This window comes from Drosophila persimilis, unplaced genomic scaffold (assembly GCF_003286085.1).
Source record: "Drosophila persimilis strain 14011-0111.01,24,50 unplaced genomic scaffold, DperRS2 tig00000000-arrow-pilon, whole genome shotgun sequence".
In the NCBI taxonomy this organism is placed as follows: Eukaryota; Metazoa; Arthropoda; class Insecta; order Diptera; family Drosophilidae; genus Drosophila; species Drosophila persimilis.
The window spans coordinates 11,206,018-11,225,705 of NW_020825288.1; the positions used below are offsets into that span (position 1 = coordinate 11,206,018).

At 44.6% G+C, this 19,688-nt stretch overlaps 1 protein-coding gene across 2 annotated transcripts; it reads right to left on the reverse strand.

Annotated features, from left to right (window-relative positions):
* Positions 1-1,364: 1,364 nt before the first annotated feature.
* On the reverse strand, positions 1,365-13,193 carry LOC6587776 (protein obstructor-E). Of its 2 annotated transcripts, none has more exons than XM_026994396.1 (5): positions 13,043-13,193; positions 6,555-6,764; positions 6,294-6,482; positions 6,012-6,222; positions 1,365-2,095 (listed from the first exon to the last, which is right to left on the reverse strand). In XM_026994396.1, the coding sequence occupies exons 1-5, from the start codon at positions 13,083-13,085 to the stop codon at positions 2,041-2,043; spliced, it is 708 nt and encodes a 235-aa protein (XP_026850197.1). In that variant the 5' UTR covers positions 13,086-13,193; the 3' UTR covers positions 1,365-2,040. The 2 variants fall into 2 exon arrangements, with proteins under 2 accessions (XP_026850197.1, XP_002013278.1); XM_002013242.2 differs by lacking the exon at positions 1,365-2,095 and adding an exon at positions 5,551-5,705.
* Between the last annotated feature and the right edge of the window lie 6,495 nt (positions 13,194-19,688).

A 19,688-nucleotide genomic window follows, 5' to 3' on the forward strand; every position in this document is an offset into this window, starting at 1 on the left:
AGTTGTTGTTGCTGGGTGTCCTGTGTGCGCCGTCAGGCCGAGGCCCAGAGTCCTTGTCGGTGTTGGAGTTGGAGTAATTGCCATCACGTCGCTGCAGCCAGGAAAGGCCGGTCTAGTCAAGGCAAGACAACACTGGAACGGAACGGAACGGAACTGTCCGCATCCGCATCAGAGGGAATGGGGCTTAGGTGGAAATATTCTAAAAATAACAATGCATAATTTACGTCTGGCCAGGTCCACAACTAATGTAGCGGCAGCAGCAGCAGCTGGCAATGGAGAAAAATGCAACTGCCATCTGCCTAAATAATAAATAAAAAAGGGATATGTGAGAGAGAGCTGGCATTGGTGGCATTGGTGAGGCTGCCCAACTGGTCGGCGAGGCGGTTCATGCTGAAAGTTGTTGTTGTTGTTGCTGTTGCTGTTGCCATTGCCATTGTCATTAGCCGTTGGGCAAATAATTTACTTTACCACATTTACTTCGATAACTAACCATTGTGTTGTTGCTACTGCTGCTGCTCTGGCTGTGGCTCCTGCTCTTGTGCTGGCTCCTCTTTTGCTGCTCTGCGCTCCATTGTTGTTGTTGTTGCTGTTGCTGTTGCTGTTGCAGTGTCTATGGCGCCTGGTCGCCATTGTAACCACACAGACACAGAGTCCTACAGATACACATTGAATGTACAGCAATGTTCAGGCTTGTGTTTGTGTGTGAGTGGAGTGTGTTCCACTTATTGATTTCAATTAACATGCAACAGCATGTCTTCTCGTTGCATAGTTGCAGGCTGGCTGCAACATTCACTTGTCCTTTGTCCCCAACTGTGTGTAGGATGCTTTTCAATCTTTTCATAGGCTAATGTTGCACTTGTGCGTCGTTATAGTTTGCCCTTTGCCCCCTGCTGCCCCTGATGCATGCTGCCAGCCGCTCCCCATGCGTCCTTTGTCTGCCGTTTCCATTGTGTTGCAAGCAGCATCGCCAACCCCCTCCGATGGCCAGCTTTTCAATAATTATCAATTTTGTGTGTTTGTATATTTTGTATTCCTAAGTTTATTTACTTGTTTTTTGGTTTAAGGCCTTTTCGTTGTTATTTCCTTGGCAAACAGTGCGTATGCGTGTTGTGTTTTGCGGTCAGCAGCAGCTCAAACTGCTACAGCAGTTGTTGTTGTTGCATAGTAAATTGTGGAAAAGAATTTGTGGAAATTTGGAAATCTGCCCAGAAGCCAGTCCGCTCCGACTGGCTGTGTTGGATGCTGACCTAATGAAAAATCCGATCCATTTGATTAAAATATACGAGTACATACGGATTGTTCTCCAGATTAGCACTGAAATAAGTTAAATGCACTCAATACTATTTATATAAGTCGTTCATGCATTGTTCATTTATATGCAAACTTAAACCTAAACTGAATCTCTATATATGTACAATACATTGGAAGTTATTATAGCGTGAGGGGTAGGTATGTATGCGGTTTCTGAGTATTTATTTAAATAAGTTAAATTTGACTTTTGTGGCGGCCGCTGTGGTAAATGTGGAATTCGCGGAACTCGCTGCTGGCTCATCAAAGGCTTTTGGCGAACCTAAGTCGGCCGTAAGGCTTCCGCTCTATGGGCAACGGGCAGATTCAGATTTAGAACCAGAGAAAATGTAATTGACTACGGGGTCAAGCGTTATTTCTTTGTAGCTTTTTCCTCCACTTAAATGTGGCGGAGGCATCGACTATTTCTTCATTGGGTTTCTGCTTCTGGGTAGGTTTCTGGTGTGTTTTTTTGTGCTCAGTCTTTAAAGTCAACTGTACGATTCTTGTATATTCTGTATGCATACTTTACGCTTGTGGCAAGTCTGTCTATGTGTGTGAGTGTGTGTGGCAAGCATTTTAAGCCCACTGTTATTGTGGTTTCCTCCTGATCCATCCTTTGCTACGGGCTGCTGCTCCTTTTGTCGCCTCTCCTGTTGCCTGCCTTGCATTGACTTTCAGGCCTCAACCTCTTTATGACTTACATTCTGTACGAGTATGTGTTGGTGTTGGTGTTTCTCTATACGAGTATTTTTAAAAGCCCAACTTTTTCAGGGCCTTCAGGTCTACATCGCCATAGTAATCCTCGCTGTAAAAGGAGAAACAGGAAGTATTAAATAAATATAAATTCCTTGCTTTACGAGTACAACATGTAAAGGAACGTTTCTTTCTTGGGGCTGTGGCTCTGGCCTGGCTTTGATTTGTTTAATTAAATTGTTTTGTCTCTTGCCAGTCATGCTCTGAGGAATTTCTGTGATGAGTAACAGTAGATGTGGGTGTGTGGAGTCAGGACTTGGTTAACAAGTCGACAAAATGTGATTAGGTAGCGCAAAGAATTATTTTCTCCATGCTATATTTTTCTGCGACCAACTTCTGTTTAATTTGTTCCCTTTTTTTGTGATGCCGTGAGGGCCAGCCCTCAGTTTGTGTTGTTAATTGACAAAGGAAATATTTATTAAAACCGTAATTAAAAATAATATTGTTAAAATCTTGTTACGAGCAGTGGACGAGATAGAGAAAGAGAGAGAGAGAGAGAGAGAGCTGGGATGGAGCGGAGGGCTAGCAGGATGTACACAAGGATTTGTGGCTTGGCCAGATAAAATGGAATAGCGAAAGCGAGAGCACAAAAGCAACAGGACGTCAAGGATTAAAAGACGCTTGCTGGTTGGGTTGGGCTGGACTGGACTGGCCTGGGCTGCCTTCTGGCCGCAATAACAACATTATCAGCGAACAACAAATTGCCTTTAAAGCGCAGAAAACAAGGACAAGTACGACAGCGAAGCACGCCTCTTGCTGCAGAACATGGCCATATATGGAGCTCCCATCCCATTCCCAATCCCATCCCCAGCACTAGTCTTAGTCCCATTCCCGTTCGCTTCCGCGGCTCAGCTTTATATAAAATGCGCGCTGTGTGTGCGGCTCTGGACAGCGAATGACAAAAAGCGCAAGGCTATTAAATTAAATTAAATGGAATTGACCAAAAACCAAGGACAGCTATGGCTCTGGGCCAGCCCTGACTTGGTCTTGGACTTCTGCAATGGTTGTTGAGAAGTCACCACCATAAATGTTGCGGCTTATTCCTGGGAGTGATGAAGATGCGGATGATGATGAGAGAGCAGGGAGAGCAGGAAGAGCCCAAATAGGATAGCTCTGAGGATTGGGAGTTAGCTGCAAAATATGGCTCTTGTTTAGTGGACCGAAATTGTTTTCCTTTTCTTTTATTTACGTTCCATTTTGAATCTCTTCACCAACTTAGAGCACTCTACTTCAGCTTGCCACTCTGCCCCCCCCCCGGTCGCCGTCCACGGCCTCTGTGCCCCTGTGCTGAATACTCGTATTGAGAAGCAGTTGCCGGCTCATAACTTTTGCCCGCAGTTGGTGGCAGCAACCTGCGCTCTAGTTTTATGTGCTTTCTGGGCGTTTATATCGTCATTAAAATTAATTAGAGTCAAAATGTTAAAGGGATTTCTTTGCCTGTCCGGGCGAGGGCTTGGCTATTATACATCAAGAGTTGTACAATACTCCACCCTACTCAGATTCAGAGTCGGAGCTGGTCTATCCAGTGTCTGCCCTTCTGTAGCGGTTTGTGGACAGTTGTGTAACTTTGTTTTTTGTTTAATCATATCTGTTTATAAGATAGTTCTATGTGCAGTGCGTTTGACGAGCTCCCTCTTCTTGGTTTGGTTTTTTCTGCCAACCTCAGCCACAAACATAATCAGAGCTCACAGGAAGGCAAAGGATTTGACTCATGAAAGCGGAAGGACGCTGCCCTGGAGCAACAACTTTTAATTGAAGATTGCATTCTTGCTGAAAAAAAGAGCTAGCCACAGCAACAACCATAGAGAGAGTGAGAGCATTCTAAAGGTTATTAAAGTAAAAGATGACATCCAGTGGTTGCTCTCTGACTGTATTGCAGAGTGGCATTAAGAGCTGAGCCCGCAGCAACGACGAACTGAATGGTTGCAAGCGACTTTATGCTTATATTTGCCCCAAAATTCGAGAGCTCTTTACGCGGCTTTTCTATGCCAAAAAGAGCTTAAGAGACACATACACAAAGCCATACACATGCACATGCACATACACAGAAACACTCAAACGCGAACACATACACATTCACAGGACACAGCAGAAAATGTCCTTTAGCAGCCGAAGAGCAGCGACAACTTGTGCCTTGAGTTTGTATAGTTTTATAATTTTTATTTAATTAGTTTTAAAACTTTTTCCCAGGCTGTACGTGTGTGTGTGTGTGCATGAGCGAGCCATAAATGCACACAAGCACAGGTTCACCCATACAAACAAGAGCACACACAAACACACAGTAAGGCACTCCTACCCTTTCTGGCAATGCCAACGTTAAAGTTGCCAGCTTTTATGAGTTAGTGCGGGACGAAGCCATGCCCATGCCCTAGACCCTTCCCTTTCTTTATCGAGGTGCCAGTGTCCTTTCTAGGACCCTCTCTTTTCTGTAACCATTCCTTCTCTATTCTCTCTTCGGTCGTGTGTGTGTGTGCCTGAGTGTTTCTGGTTCTGCCTGCAATTGTGTTGATAATTTGAAAATTCATTTAAAGTTTTTGTATCGCGTTTTTGTTTATAGAATCTAATGAATAATTAACAAAGTTCTTGTGCATTTGAAAAGACGTCAGCGGCGACGGCAACGGCGACATTGCCAAAGACTTCCTGGTCGCTCCCGAATGCCAGCCAACTTTTCATTTGCGGCAAATATGGCTGCTTGGCCTGGCTGGCTGGCAGGCTGCTTTGCTTCGAAAAGTTTCATGTTTACTTATTATTTACAGACTCTAACAACAAGTCGGCCAGAAAAAAAACATCTCAAAAGTACACACACATAGACCGCAACTTATAAATAATTTACGAGAAATTCTATTTCGACAGAAAGTTTTTGGATTTGAGGAGCGCACTTTAAGTTTTAGTCGGCCCGGGAAATGATAGAGACTTACTGATAGATCAGTGAATGATACGTTAAATGATGTAAGGAAACGGTGAGACATTAGGGTGTTTTCTACGAGAACAACATGATTTTGGTTTTTCGTTTTTGTTTTTTTTTTATATATATTTTTTGTTTTTCATTTTTATGTATAAAATAAAATTATAAGCTTATAAACAAGGATCACTTAAATGTACAAATCTCTAAATTTTACGCTTCATTTTTTCATTCCTCGATGTTCTTTTCTGTTCTGTTCTATTTGTTTTTGTTTTTTCTTTTTGTTTACCTTTTGAATCTAAAAACTTGATTTGAAATTTTGATAGCAATGATTTGACGCAGAAATTGGTCTCAGATTGCGAATGGAAAGAGAGTTCTAAATTAGAAATACAAAATGGAATAGAAGTAAGGAGAAGAACGAGAATGGCAGGGCAAAAGATCTGATGCGATTGGATTTATGATTCGAGGCTGGCTGAGTATTCTTTTTGTTTTTGATGTTGGGTGGGACAGCGGAAGGAGGTGGTGGAAATGTGGAAATTGGGCATTGAGTTTATTGATCTTGTTGTATTGTAGTTGTTGTTCTTGTTGTAGTTGCTTTTGTTTAGTTATTTGTTGTTTTTGTTGTTATTATGTTTATGAGGAGGAGGAGGAGGCAGCTTTGGTTTTGGACGCGCCCTTGGTGCGACCTTCACTGTTCAATCCAGCTAGAAGTTCGCTCTTGCGGATGCTCTTCAAATCCAGATCGCCATAGTAGTCTTCGCTGTAATTGTAAAGGTAAAGGACCAAGGTAAAGAGATATGTCAGAACAGGCCAAGAGATATGGATATGTGATCTGTGATCTGTGATCTGTATGCAGTGGGTGAGGTGAGTGAGTGAGTCAGTGGAGAATGAAAGTTCAGACAGAGTAAAACGTGGTGTAGAGAGTGAGGAGAATGTGGCGTGTAGAGTGTCGAGTGGTGCAAGCGTGGCCAAAAATCTCAAACTCAAACAGCGCTCCCAAAGCAAAACAAATCAAAACCAGGTGCTAGCCTAAGAGTAAGGATATTTTTGAAGTGTCAACACTTACCAGCCGGGAACATCCTCGGGATCCTCGCAGTTGCCAGTGCCGTCACTGTCGCCGATCTTGAACACAGTACCGATGGGGCAGCCGTATTCGCGAGCAACTCCCTCCAGGCAGATGTAATATTTGCGGCAGTCCTCGGGATGGGCGTGGCGCGAGAAAGAGCCAGCATTCGCAATCTCACCGGCAGCAGGGCATGCAAAGCCATTGGCAACCTCTGCGAAGGAATATCGATGTGTTTATTTAGTAATCATCTTGTTTTAGGGGTAAATAAATTAATTTTCTCACCTTCGTTCTTGCACTCAGGCACCTGGTCAGCCCACATGCAGACGCGGGCGTCGCGATCGTAGGCCAGACCGGGCGAGCACTGGTATCTAGAGGGTTCGCCATTCCAGCAGTTCCAGAACACATCGCACTTGTTCTCATCGGGGAAGATGCCGTACAGCCGAGAACAGTGTGGCGTGGTGATTGGGGGCTCTTTTAAAATAATATATAAATTCCGATTAGTCCTCTTTGGTCTATTTTTTTTGACTTATTTGGGAAACTCACCCAGCTCTGTGCGCTCGCCGCACTCAACATTGTGCAGATAGTCGCAGTTCTCGGTGAGGTATTTCGAGTCTGTGGCATCGAAGGCAAGGCCGTTGCCGCAGGTCTTCAGCTCGGAGACACCGTTGTCGCACTTCCAGTATTTGTCGCACGAAGCATCGTGTGGGTAGAATCCGAAGTCATCGGGACATTTAAAGCTACTTTGGGCCGCGGCTGTAATAGATGCAAACAGGGATATGTATGAGTACAGACGAATATTACACTAATTTCTAATCGTTTGTCAAATATTTAACCCGAGCACGCAACACATGAGTGGCGTATGTCATCGGCCCAGAATTGTCGGCTGAAAATGACTTCGAAATGTCCATGGAGTAGACATTGTTCCAACAATTGTTCGTATCAAACATACACGTGTACGCACATGCATACGCATATTATCATTATGAGGGCAAAGATAATGACGATGGGCCCAGGTCCAAGCCCAGCCATTTGTCATCTTTCCCAAAAGGCATTCACTTTAAAAAGTCTGATGTCTGACAGAGAGAGAGAGAGAGACAGAGAAAGAGACAGGGAGACGACGGTTGCCAATAAATCTCGAAGGCAACTTTCAGCAGAGACGTAGACACACACACAAGGATTGTTGACAGCTCAGGGCCAACTGCATTTACTTTTGCTTCGTCTTATATTTTTTTGCTCGTTTTTCGTCTGTCTTTTTGGATATGAAATTACACCGAACGATCCCTGGGACAGAGAGTTGAAGCACCTGAAACGCGCCACCAAGGACTTATCGTGGCTCCATACCCATCCCCATCCCCACTCGTATGAGATCTCTTTCGCTCTCTCTCATTATCTGTATCTCTGTGGTAGCTCTCGAGCTCAATGCAACCGCAGAGCGTAACGAACTAAATTGCATTTGTACAACTAACTAATGTGGTATTTGACGGCACTGAAATGTGTTTTCTATGGATGCGTAAATCAAATGGCAGCAGTCAAAAAATAATTACGACGTGTAGTCTGGCACTGAAAAGAATTCCTGACAAAATGAACAAAATATCCCCTGTCTAGCTGTACCATGCCTCATGCCCCATGTGTGATAATCTAATTGCGAGGCCACAGCGTTGCGGTCACGTTTCATTTCCAATGTTCAATCAGAAGTGAGCATCAATTGCCTGAGCCATGCCGAGCCGTGGGCCTGGGCCTGCAGATAGTCCTGCTCCCTGGGGGCATCAAAGGCCTGGGCAACCGCATGAATGCAACAATTGATTGTAGGGGGGGAAAAAATCATAGAAAAATCAACTGATTCGCTGGCCTACTCACACACACCGGCATAAACAGCATGCAATATTCATGTTGTGTGTAAACTAATCAAATATCAAATTTTAGATACATTTACGAGAGTACCACTGCGCGCACACACGACGGGACGGGCGAATAAATCAAAACTGTGGCATCGCATCGATAGAATTATACATAGAGTTTAATTAAAAACTGTTATTTTCGCTTCGTATTTATTTTTACCGAATAAATGCTGTATGGCCATATATGGCCAGTCGGGTTAGTCACTCATTTAGCCGGTCCGACCGCCCTGGCCGGCCGGGCTAAAACCGAACGGGAGCAGAGCACTGATTGTTTATTCGTTTTGCATTTGTTTATTGTAATTTTGTTAATTACGCAGTTTGTTCGTGCTCGAATCGAATTTTCATGAAATTTAAATGGTCATTTAATCGCTTGATCCACCAGTTTTGATTTAATTTAAAAATTCGAGGAATTTTTTACCTATTTTTGCCTCAGCCTTGGAATTTGTTTGAAATCGTATGGGTCGAGCAGGCAGACTACAGCCATTCCCAAGCACTTAGCTGAGCAACATTCACCCAACTACGTTTTCCATAATAATTTAGTTTGGTTGCCTCCGAGCTGCATCTGTAACTGTGCGGAAAAAGTGCAATCTAACAGAAGGGCTACAATGCGACCAGCAGTAGCAGTAGCAGCAATGTTGCCCAAGCCACAGGAACGAACCGCAGCCGCGGCCCTAATGCGTTCGCACACCTGCCCAGGGTGATGATTGTGCACTTGCCATTGTGCCTGTGCTTTGTCGCGCTCGGTAAGTACCACATGTTATCTAAACAATTACGTATTCCCCAGCACCTCAGCACCTGGCCAACGGTGCGAATGTGAAATATGTTTGCCAGGCCGTACCATGGAGGACGATACCGTACCGGAGCCCGAAACAGCAGATCCAAAAGATTTCTTGTTATTTCACCAATCGTCTCGGTCGAGAGCTCTGTTGACATGACATAACATCACATCTATATTCGTATTTGTTCAGTGGGAGCCCGCAGAAGCTGCTGGCTAAACAAAAACGAAAGCAAAAGTATAGTCTAGTCCATATTCTGGCTTATTGGTGAGGAACCGGTTTAGCTGGATTCTAGACCAACTACTAACCCACTCTGGCCGGCCAGGCCGGTGTCTTTTGTTCTCGCCGTTGGCACACCTTTCAGTGGAATAGTTGGAATGGCATACAAGTCTGCGCTCACCACGTGATTCGGCGTCGAATTATTTATATGCTAGTTAGACAGATTGCCTGGTGTTGCTTGCTATTTAATTTAATTTACTGTTTTGCAATCATTGTTTTATCTATCAATACCGCTCTGTTAATTACATTTTTTGCTCGTTTTGCTCAAACAATGTGAACGGAAGGATTCAATCCTCTGCAGCAGAATACTCGTAGGTGTCTGTATTGAATATCTCTGCATTTCCCTGCATGTGTTTGTGCATTTAAATAATGCATTTTTATTGACATTTCAACGGTACAACCGACATTTGTATTGGTCTTTTCGGTCGATTGCGCACCATTAGCCCGACCCGACCTCCCGCTGTCATTGTTGTTTATCATTTGTACATCCGCTCGTCCATTAACATAATCATTTAATTAACCAAAAATGTACACAGCAGTCACACAAGCTACAAACTTTATTAAGTAGCTCTATCACAGGGGGAAAAAACTCAATACCATAATGAAATTAATTCATGTTTCACTTAAATGACAGACACTGTCAAGATGCAAATGTACTCGTTGTAAAACAAATAAATTCGTAATTAAAAAATTAACAACTGAATGCGTTTGGCAATTCGCAAATTGTATACATTTTCAATAATTCAAAGTTATACTATATTTTATAATTAGGAGCGAGTTCATTCACGCAAAAGTTCGATTCCCATTTGGCTCTTTTCTAACTTCTATCTACAATCGTCGTGTCTTCTGGCAAGTATGGGTCTGCATTGTGTCGCCTTCCCAGAAAATATCATGACATATGATGACAAATTTTCATTGCATGCCGACCAACTCAGTTGTCAGGCAATAAATAAGTATGAGTATCAACCGGCACCGAAGCGCATTGAACCCAGCATGGAAGACCGGAAGGGGAAGGGGAGAGGCGAGAGCGAAGGCGTCAGCCTTTGGCATTCCAGCAAACAAATTCTGAAGCATTATGAAGGACTTCTGTCTCTGTCTCTGGCCTCATCCACATTATGACAACTTTTGGTGGGAAGACTCATAATCGCCGCCTCTAGAGCGGATTGCAATCACAGGTTGGAGCCCTCTATTCTATGCAGCAAGGTGTTTTTTGTCTGGTGTGGTGTGGCACTTGTAAGAACAAGTATGTATCTATCATTTGCCTGTGGCAAATTCGCAAGTGTTCTTGTTGCTGGTGGTACTGACGTTACTTTTATCGTTGTTGGTATTGTTGTCTGGCCGTGCCACGTCTGCCGGGACAGCACCAAGACATTGCCGCCATATAAATCAAGAAAATTGCTGACATTTAAGCACGTTTCGTTAGAGTTTTAGCCTTCCAGCCACAGCCCCAGCCCAAGCCTGGTCGGGGCTAAGGCTTGGTATTTACTCAGCCAGCAACAGCAATACCAACAACAGTCTAGCATTTCCGCTAAATGTTGCTGCTGCTGCTGTTGTTGGCTTTTTCCAAAAACAGTTTTTGCATATCGAGCCGCAGACAACATCGTAATGATATTTAAATATTTACCTACACTGTTGTCGGCATGTAGCCACCCGTATGTAGGTTAATCTGCGTTTGAATTGCTTGTCTATTGTTTGTCTATGGCTCTTGTGCTCTTGTGGGTTTTCTGAGAGCCGAAGAGTCGATGGTTGAGAGCTGAGTGCTGAGTGCCGAAAGCCGCCGCATGTGCGTCATTCATTCCCATCCCAGCCCCAATCTCCAATAGTTTTAGCTTGTCATATATTGAGCAATAAATCCGTTTAGCCAAAGAATGCGACTTAACCGCTTTGGTGGGCTTTCCGCCAAATACATGCATTTGCTATCGAAAAGAGTTTTTTCAAATTTAACGCATCGACGATGCAGCATTTGAAAATTGATTTGCAACATTCGATGTGTGAGTGTCAGTCCCGTGCCGTGCTGTACAGCTGTACCGTGCCGTGCCCCACCAAAAGTGGCATGCAAATTGAGTTTTAAAAGCGTTGGCTTTCCTTGTTGCTTGCCCCACCATAAATCACCATAGATAGCCCTGGCAACACTGTGTGAGTGTGTGTGCTTGTGCTGCCCTAATGCAACCTATACAATATCCCTCCGCCACTCCGCCACTCCGCCACCCCCCACCACCCCGGGCAGCAGCATGTCTGCTGCGGCCCTTTTCATTTGATTTTGTTGCCACAAAATAAAAACTTTTCAAGCGTGACTCGCTGCGCTGCTATTGTGTGTCCGTGTGCCCCTGCTGCCTGGTGTGTGGCAATAGCGAAATGGCAAAATTTATATTGTATGTCTTTTGCCACATTCTTTCTCGTTTTTTAACGCCGCTGCGGTTGGTGTTAGTTTTCGATACCAAACCGCAGCAGCAGCAAATGCAACACGAGAAACGAGAAAAACAACAAAAAGCAACAAATAATCAAGAGTCACAGCACAACGCAACAAAATGCGGAAATTTATTGTGTTTTGTGTGTTTTTCGGAAATCTTTGGAACACTTAAATTGTTTATCGCCGTGATTAGCAGTAGTCTTGTTGCAAGTTTTTTCCTGCCACTTAGGAGAGAAGTATGTGGCTGTTTGCCTCTTTAGCTTTTCGAGCATTCAAGCCGAACAATAAGTGTACCAATGAACAAATGAGCGAGTGCCATTGCATAATTAATGCCAACTTGAACTTGACAATGCGCCGTGCCGCACTCCACTGCCAACAGGCACTACAGGCAGGCAGTTCATCAAAATGGGCCCATTAAACATTTATGTTTTGGCCCGTTGTTAAGTTTAATAACTCCCAAATTGTTGGTAATTAAAATTGAGCAGTGAAATTGCTTTGTGGCCATGCACGACTTGGCTCTGAAATGCATGGCACGCAATTTGCAAAAATTTGAGGTTGAATAACCAAAAAGCGATTGGCATTTGAAACGGGTTTTTGCGGGCAATCGGGGAGCGGCTGCTGCGGCGTAGTTAAAATTCCTTGGGCCTAGCCTCAACACGAGCCCCAGCCCCGGCTTCTGCTTATCTCCCCCATTAGCTGGGTCTCGTAAACATCTTTTGTGACGATGATGATGGAGAAGTCTGAAAAGCATTTCAATGTCAATGTCAAAAATTGGCATTCGTCAACGATTCCGAACAATTTGATGCTCGTGACCACACCTCGTAGTTTGATGGAAACCACAAATTTTAATCGAGAAAAGGCTTGCATTAGATAACAGACAGGCCAGGCCAGGCCAGGCTTGTAACTCAAATCTTAATATCATTTGCAAAGCAGCATTACGCCAGCAACATTAACGGCAGGCAGCAGCAGCAGCAGAATTGGTTGCAAAACTGAGTTGCAACGAAGCCGAACGATCCAGCGATCGTCTCTGTTGTAACTTCTCCCCCTTTTTAAGGCGTCGTCGATGAGGTAATGAAATCGATGCAAACCAATAGATACTCATTTGAGATACAGATACATATAGTAGATACGAGTACGCTCCCCATTTGTGTGTAAGTATATCCGTAACTGTATCTCAGTATCTTTGTGTGTAACAAGGCAGGGAAAATGCAAGCTAACGTGTCGGGTTCGAGTTCGGTCTCTGGCATGGTCTCGGCTTTGCCTGGGTTTGGCTATTTTGGCCGCTTGCTCAATTATGTACATTTCCCTCTGGTTTTGCTTTTCATTTTCATTTTCATTGGTTTTTGCTTTTGGCTTTTGTCTTTGCTGTGCTGTGCCCCCTGCGACTCCGTGTATAAAATTGGAGCAGCAGCAAATGGGAGATAGTTGATTTACTCGTTGCACAAGCAGAGGCAGAGCTTAACATTAAAACACTCTCGATTTTTACACTTTTCATCACTGCTGCCGCTGCCGCTGCCGCTGTCGCTGATGTTGCCACTGATGCTGCTCAAGTGTCCTTCGTGTTACGCAAGCGGAAAAGCTTGATGCATGACGTATGCTGTATTTTCCCTCAGCTTTCATTCTTTCTTTCTCTCATTTGAAATAGCTAGGCTAGCAAAAGATACATACCGGCTCCGAATAATGCAACAAACACAACGAAAAACTTCTTCATTTTGCGATCGATTTGGGGCTTGGGCTCTTTCTGTGTGTGTTTTAAAAACTTGTTGTTGCTGCTGCTGGCGACGAGACGTAACCGCACTTGAAAAAATGTGTGACAGCGGGACCGAACGACTTGGACTGTGTGTGGCTGCCTGGCTGGTGCGGGAGCTTTTTATACCGCTGCGCATGCGCGCCCGCCGCGAACAATCCAGACGTTGGCGTTGGCAGAGCAGTCGACTAGCAGACAAGCAGACTAGCAGCAGCAGCCAAGCGACTGAGGCAGCGGCAGAAGCAGCGACAGAGGCAGCGTCACGTCCACTGACATTGCAACGGTACAGCGACTGGGCTGGCTTCATAGCAGTCAGCTTTGTGTAGGCCACGCATTAACGCTATATTGCGCTCCCTCTAATGCTTTGCCTCTCACTCGCTCTCTCTTTCGCTCACTCTCCTTCTCGCTCTGTTGTAAACGACTTTTAACTGTATTTGCCTGCTTTGTATGCAGGGTGGCAAAGTGTTGTCGCCGCAGCGCTGCTAGCAGTGCAGTCAGCAGCGCAGTGCCGAGCTCGACCATTGTTGTGGCTCAAGCCATTTGTCAATTGATCTGCTCTGCCGGCTGCTGCTTGCTCTTTCTTATACCCTATTGCAGAGGGTGTTATGGCTTTGACGAAGCCATGCTGATTTGCAATCAGCATGATCGTCAACATTTTGGCCGATACTTTACAACTACCAAAGTCATTGCTGCACTTTCGTATCACAGTAAGTTCGCTAAAATATATCAGATTACTGCCACGGAAATGATCGATCTGCTAGGGTATCAATAGCTTCGGCCCCCCTAAGTATATCCGTTTTTTGTTTTTTTTTTTTTTCGTTTTACTTTTGCTGCTTGCGCTTTGCATTTTTTACTTTTCTTTATTGTTTTTTTATGGTTTTTTTTTAAGGTGGGGGTTGAAAATGGAATTTTGCCTGAAAGTTCAATTCATTGCGAGTGTGAGTGTATTTGGGAGTAGTTTGAGTGAGTGTGTGGGCTACTTGTAGCATTCAATTTGTATCTGCCGCTAATTATATCCCAGGGTTCGGCCTCCTTCAACTAAGCCAAGAGACACACCAAATATCAAAAATATCAGATTCATAATTGAACTTCACCTTATTGGTTTCTGATCTTGCCTCAGTTAGGGGTGTGTGTGCGTGTGTATCTGTATCTGTATCTGTATCTGAGAGTGACTCATGTTCGTGGCATTTTTCGTCTGATCTAGTCATTGCTCATACGTCCCATGGTCCCTGCATCTGCTCCATAGAATAAAGATTATTAAAAGTTAATCTACACAATTAACATGGGATTTCTTAATGTGAAATGCAATGCGATGGTCAACCGGTGGCGGGCAATGCAATGCACGTCTCCATTCCGCTCTGAATGCAACTTACAATATACATATGTATGCACATAGGAGTAAACAAATAAACTAACATCGAGAGCCATATAGCCCGGTAGTCACTCGCATGGATGGCATTTAAAACAGGCCGTCATCGGACACAGCCAGCGCCAGCCAGCACAGCTCGGTGCGTGCAAGTAAAAGGTAGGCCAGCCAGTTGCTGTTTTTGCAATGGAAGTTGCAGTGGCAGCAGTAGCAGCAGCAACAGCTATTAAAACTGACCCAGCCCCAGTCCCAGCCCGGCGGTCAACGGCAGCCAGCCACTCAACGGCGCCTTCAAGAGGCAAAGGCAACGGCAACAAAAAATCAGAAAAAATGTGTGCAATTAAATGCAAGAAATGTGATTCAAGGTTTCGGAATGCAGGAAGAATATGAAATTAAAGCCAGGCCAGAGACGGCCGCAGCGCAGAACAATTACAGCTGACTCTCTGAGGCGAAGTCGAGCTCGAGTCGAGTTCAGATAGGAGTTGAGTTGAGTTTGAGCTCCTGCCTCTGTGTTATTGAAGTGGAGGCTAGAAGACTTGCTTGCCACTGCCTACATGTCCAGACACAGACAGCCAACCAGTTTTAGAAGTGCAAAAGCGACAGCAGCCACAACTACAGGTACGACAACTACAGATACAGATACAGGTACAAACCTCCAACTAAGCCACCTTGTCAGTTATGCTTTCGCTTTCGATAGCCCGCCCCACTGTTGTTTGGCATCGTTCCATTTGCGGCTGCTGGATCAAGTATCGAGTATAGATAGAGAGCCTCACCCGCAGTTACTCATATTAGTTGTTGCTTTTGTTTCAGGAGCCAAAGCCCAGATTGGTATTCTTTTGGGGTTGGTTTCTCTGCCACGGGGTAGCTGGGGCAAGCCGAGAAACGTGTTTGCCATGCAGCTGTCAGGCGTCAGGCTTGTGGGACTTGTTATGGATTCGTATATTTTTTGGCTCTGGCATTTTCAGGGAGTGCAACAGCAGCAGCGGCAGCCAGTCGACGAGGCGTTGCAATCGAATTGAATGCCAAATTATGCCGCAGTAGTCAGAAATCAGAAATCAGAAATTCTTACCCAGGCAATTGCAGTGGAGTAACTAGCGACGAAGGCTCCAAAGCCAACAGACAGTGAAACACCTACTAATATGTAGTCCAACAAATTAAAAAATATTTGAAAAATGCTAAAAATTGCATCAGACATGGAAATCGCCGGAGATTGTGAACGGTTTTAATTGTTGATTTTTGTAGCCCATTTGTGGGTGGGTGCGGCAGCAGCCGCTACGTCGCCATAAGCGTTGAAGTTGACGTCTGCGTCGCTGTCTGCATCGCCGCCGCCATCGCATGAGCAACGCGGAAGAAAAGTGGTTTGGCTTGGTCCACCGCTCTCCATTCCCCACTCCACCACCCTCTGTCTGCCACCACACGTGGTAAGTGCATGTCATTTGTATCTGATTCGTCGTCGATAAACTCACACACCATTCACAGAGAGTGAATTCCGAGTGATTGTTATTGTGAGTGCGGCGAGTGATCAGTTATAGTCTCTGTCGTATTTGGCCAGGCAAGTTCTTAGCCCAAAGCTGCTATTTGGCAAATGCATTTACAGTGAAACGGTAATCTGTCGTTAGCTGCGACAGCGACTGCAACTGCGACCGCCGCGGGTTCGTGACTGGAATCTTTCGTATTACGCACAACTGCCGCCGAAGGCCCGTTAGAACGGTTTCCAGTTAATTATGCCTATATGTATACAATACAATGCTCATGCGGCTACTTTATTTCATTCAAGTACCAGCTGTACGCGTATATTGGCTGGCTGACCTAGTTGGGTGGTTGTTGGAAAGCGCCCAATGGAATGGGGAGGTGTCACCTCCTAGATGTCACCTGCATTTCATCTGTGAAGGTGGAGCGATTACGTATCTATCTAAATACATGTAGAATATAAACTAAGGCTAAATGCAAATGCTTTCGACAAGGTCTTAAACCGACTTGACCTACAGAAAGTTAATAGATTTGTTCTAGAGTGAAAAGCAGTAGAAACAGGTTGCAGAACACTTACTAATAGATCAATTAATGCTTCTTGAGGCCCCATTTTTTCCAAGTCTCATTAAGCTTACTGATCTTCCATCTGATTTCGACTGATAAATCTAACTGCCGGATGGGAGCCATTATTTTTAAACAAATATTGAGGAAACCGAATGCTATTTTTGTTTGTTTAACTATCCGTAAACGGCTAAACGATGACCCTCACAATATTATACAAAATATGCTTTTGCCAGACATCTAAGCTTAACTTTAAAACTTTTTTTGAAAAAAAACTATGACTAAAAATAAAAAAAACTTTCCAATTCCGTTTGACAATTATTTTGCCCATTGACAGATCATTTTTACATAAGCAAATTTAGATTGTAATCCTCTTGGGGCTCACTAAACGGTGACCAAAATGCTTCGGGCCAAAATGAAACTGCAGCTTGAACTGCATCGGTTAAGCGTTTTATTCAGACGTAACGGCATATAGATTGAACAATACTATTTCTCATTTCTCATTTCACAGTTCACAGTTTTCATTTATTAACTAATTTCGGATTTACGTAATCCCCCAAAGTGGCAGGCCCAGGCCTTAGTGGCGGCCGATTACACGCAACCGCAGTCCGAGGTCAATGCTCAGAGAAATTTCCTTTCAAACACACATAAGATCTGCTTTTCTGTCGACTGAAAAGTGCTTACTTAGTTAACGCTTCATTCGGGGCGGAAGCTTAAGCGATTTCGGGATTAATTTGTAATGCCCTGGAAAGATCGAAAATGAAAATCATGAACAAACACAAACACAAACAGAAACACAAACACAAACAGAAAGGCACTTGAGAAGTTGAAGAGCTTTTCGTAGTTTGTTTTGTGTGTAGTTACCCCAAAATTGGGCACAGCCACAGACACCGCCCCAATTCGTCATCGTCATCATCATTGTGATTGTCTGAGCGTGGTCCACACCTCCATTAGGCCCGAGCCGAGACGGGCTGCATTTTACCACACTTGAAATCGCAATACAATGAATACATCTGCATAATTAATTCCCACCTAACGAAGATGCCGAGCTAATGAGTTGGATGTTTTGCACCAAATTGAAGGCAACAAACACGCACAGGTTGTTGACTTCTACCTCCCATCAAGCGTCTTGGCCTGGGCTCACTTTCAATTTCGATTTCAGCTAGGTTTCATTGTCTTAGGACAATGCTTCTCTCCGCTCGGTTTTGGCCAGTTGGACACACATAAAATCCACATGTTGCGTAGATGTATTTTTAATTATGGCCATTTGAAGACGGTCTCCATTCGATGCATACTCCCCCTAAACGGAGCAGAAGCAACGGAAACCCCGTTAAGTGGAATTTTGATTTGCATGCGAAATGTGCCAAAAATTGCACAAGCTGCGCGCAATAAGCTGATGTGTTTTTAATTATATTTGGAGTGGCCAGCAGCAGCACCCATACCCCAGAAGAGCGACAGATGCCAGATCCAATTTGTAAATGTCATTAAAGGCAGCTGTCCTACCCTGTCCTATCCTGTCCTATCCTGTCCTGTCCTGTTCTGTCCTGTCCTGCATTTCGTGGCAAGTTCAGCTCTGGCACTGGCAACTAAGCCAAGGACGCACACAGATATTGTTATCGGAACATCTCTTAGTCTCTCGTCCATCGTCCATCGTCCATCGTCTCCCGTCTCTCAGCTTTTATCAAAAGGCTTGCCTGCAGTTTCATTAATGTATTGAACACGCACCAATCCCATCGAATCGAATCGGATCGAATTCGATTTAAGTTCCAGTTTCTTTCCCACAATAAAACACTGCTGTTGTGTTGCCAATAAAAGCACCCTGGCAAAAACTGGGTTATAACCTTGAAACCAGACACAAAAGAAACGTTTAAAATGTCCAACTTCTCCATAAATTCAGTCAGCTGCTGCGACACAAAGGGGACTGGACTACACCGCAGCTGAGCCGATCCGAGCCGAAGAAAGCCGCCTTAACGAGACTCTGATCAGGCCCCATCAAAATGTATTCAAATCTATGCTAAGCTCAATGAAAAATGCTAAATGCTGACCGGGATCATTTTGTAATCGCAGAAACAAGCCGAAAGAAACATCCCACCGCAGTGTGAAGTGTTACTAAAGCTGCAGATTGTCGGTCCAGGCCCCAGGTTGTTGCATTTTAAATTGCCAAAGGTCAGGCGTCGGACCATTGGTGCAGTGCAGTGCAGTTCGGTGGTTCGGTGCATTGGTGCATCTCCAGGCAACAGGCGGACCGGACCGAACCGAACCGAACTGTTGATGCTGTGTCGTCATCGTTGTCATCACCGTTGCCCCACCGCCGCCGCCACCACAAAAGCTGTTTGGCAACAACAAACAGAGAAGAAATAAAAACAATTAACTATATAACGAAAATTTGTACAAATTGACAACAGTCCAGTCCCGTCCCGTCCCGGTCTAGCCCGACCCGGTTGCTGGGAGAGTGAAAGAAGAGAGGAAATCGAAAAACTGGATTTGATAATTTTTACGGCCAAACACGCAAGAAAACGAGCCAAGGTCACTGCGAAGAAATTGTGGAATCTTGTGGGGGAAACGTGGCCGCCTTGCCGGTGCCGTTCGAATCAGTCGATAGTTGTGGAGATTGTTGTCGCTGACTCTTGGGCCGATCTGGCAGAACCACTTTGAAGTTATTTGCAATTGCGGCGGATGGAGAAGATGAAGATCTCTTCATTGCTTTGGGCTTGGATTGCGCTGCTGCTGCTGATGATGATGATGATGATGCGACATGTTAAACACGTTTTCCTCACTCTCGATACTCGAATCCGGTTGCTCAAAAATGCGTAAAGTGGGACGATGTCGCTCTTTTACAGGTTGGGCCAAGCCAACCACAGCACCACAAGCCCCACCAGCAACCACAACAACAACAACAACAACAACAACAAATAATATTAAAAGCCTGACAAGTGGTCGGGCAAAATGCCAAAAAAACAAAAAACAAAAAATGCCACATCAATTAACAACCCTCAATAGCAAAATGATTCCAATGACCAGCCTGATGTGGCACTGCGATGGCAGGTGTTGATCGATACAAAAATGCAACTGGGCATCTGGCATCTGGCCCAGTGATCGGATGGGGTTACGTAAGAGGCATCGATAGGTGTGCCCCGACGCGTCGCAACAATCGTTTCGAGATTCTTTTC

Coding starts and splice junctions, on each gene's coding strand:
- LOC6587776 (XM_002013242.2), bottom strand. CDS start 13,085: ATGAAGAAGTTTTTCGTTGTGTTTGTTGCATTATTCGGAGCCG. Junction 6,223..6,293: donor GCCTGAGTGCAAGAACGAAG/GTGAGAAAATTA, acceptor ATTCCTTCGCAG/AGGTTGCCAATGGCTTTGCA. Junction 5,706..6,011: donor CCCGAGGATGTTCCCGGCTG/GTAAGTGTTGAC, acceptor TTACAATTACAG/CGAAGACTACTATGGCGATC.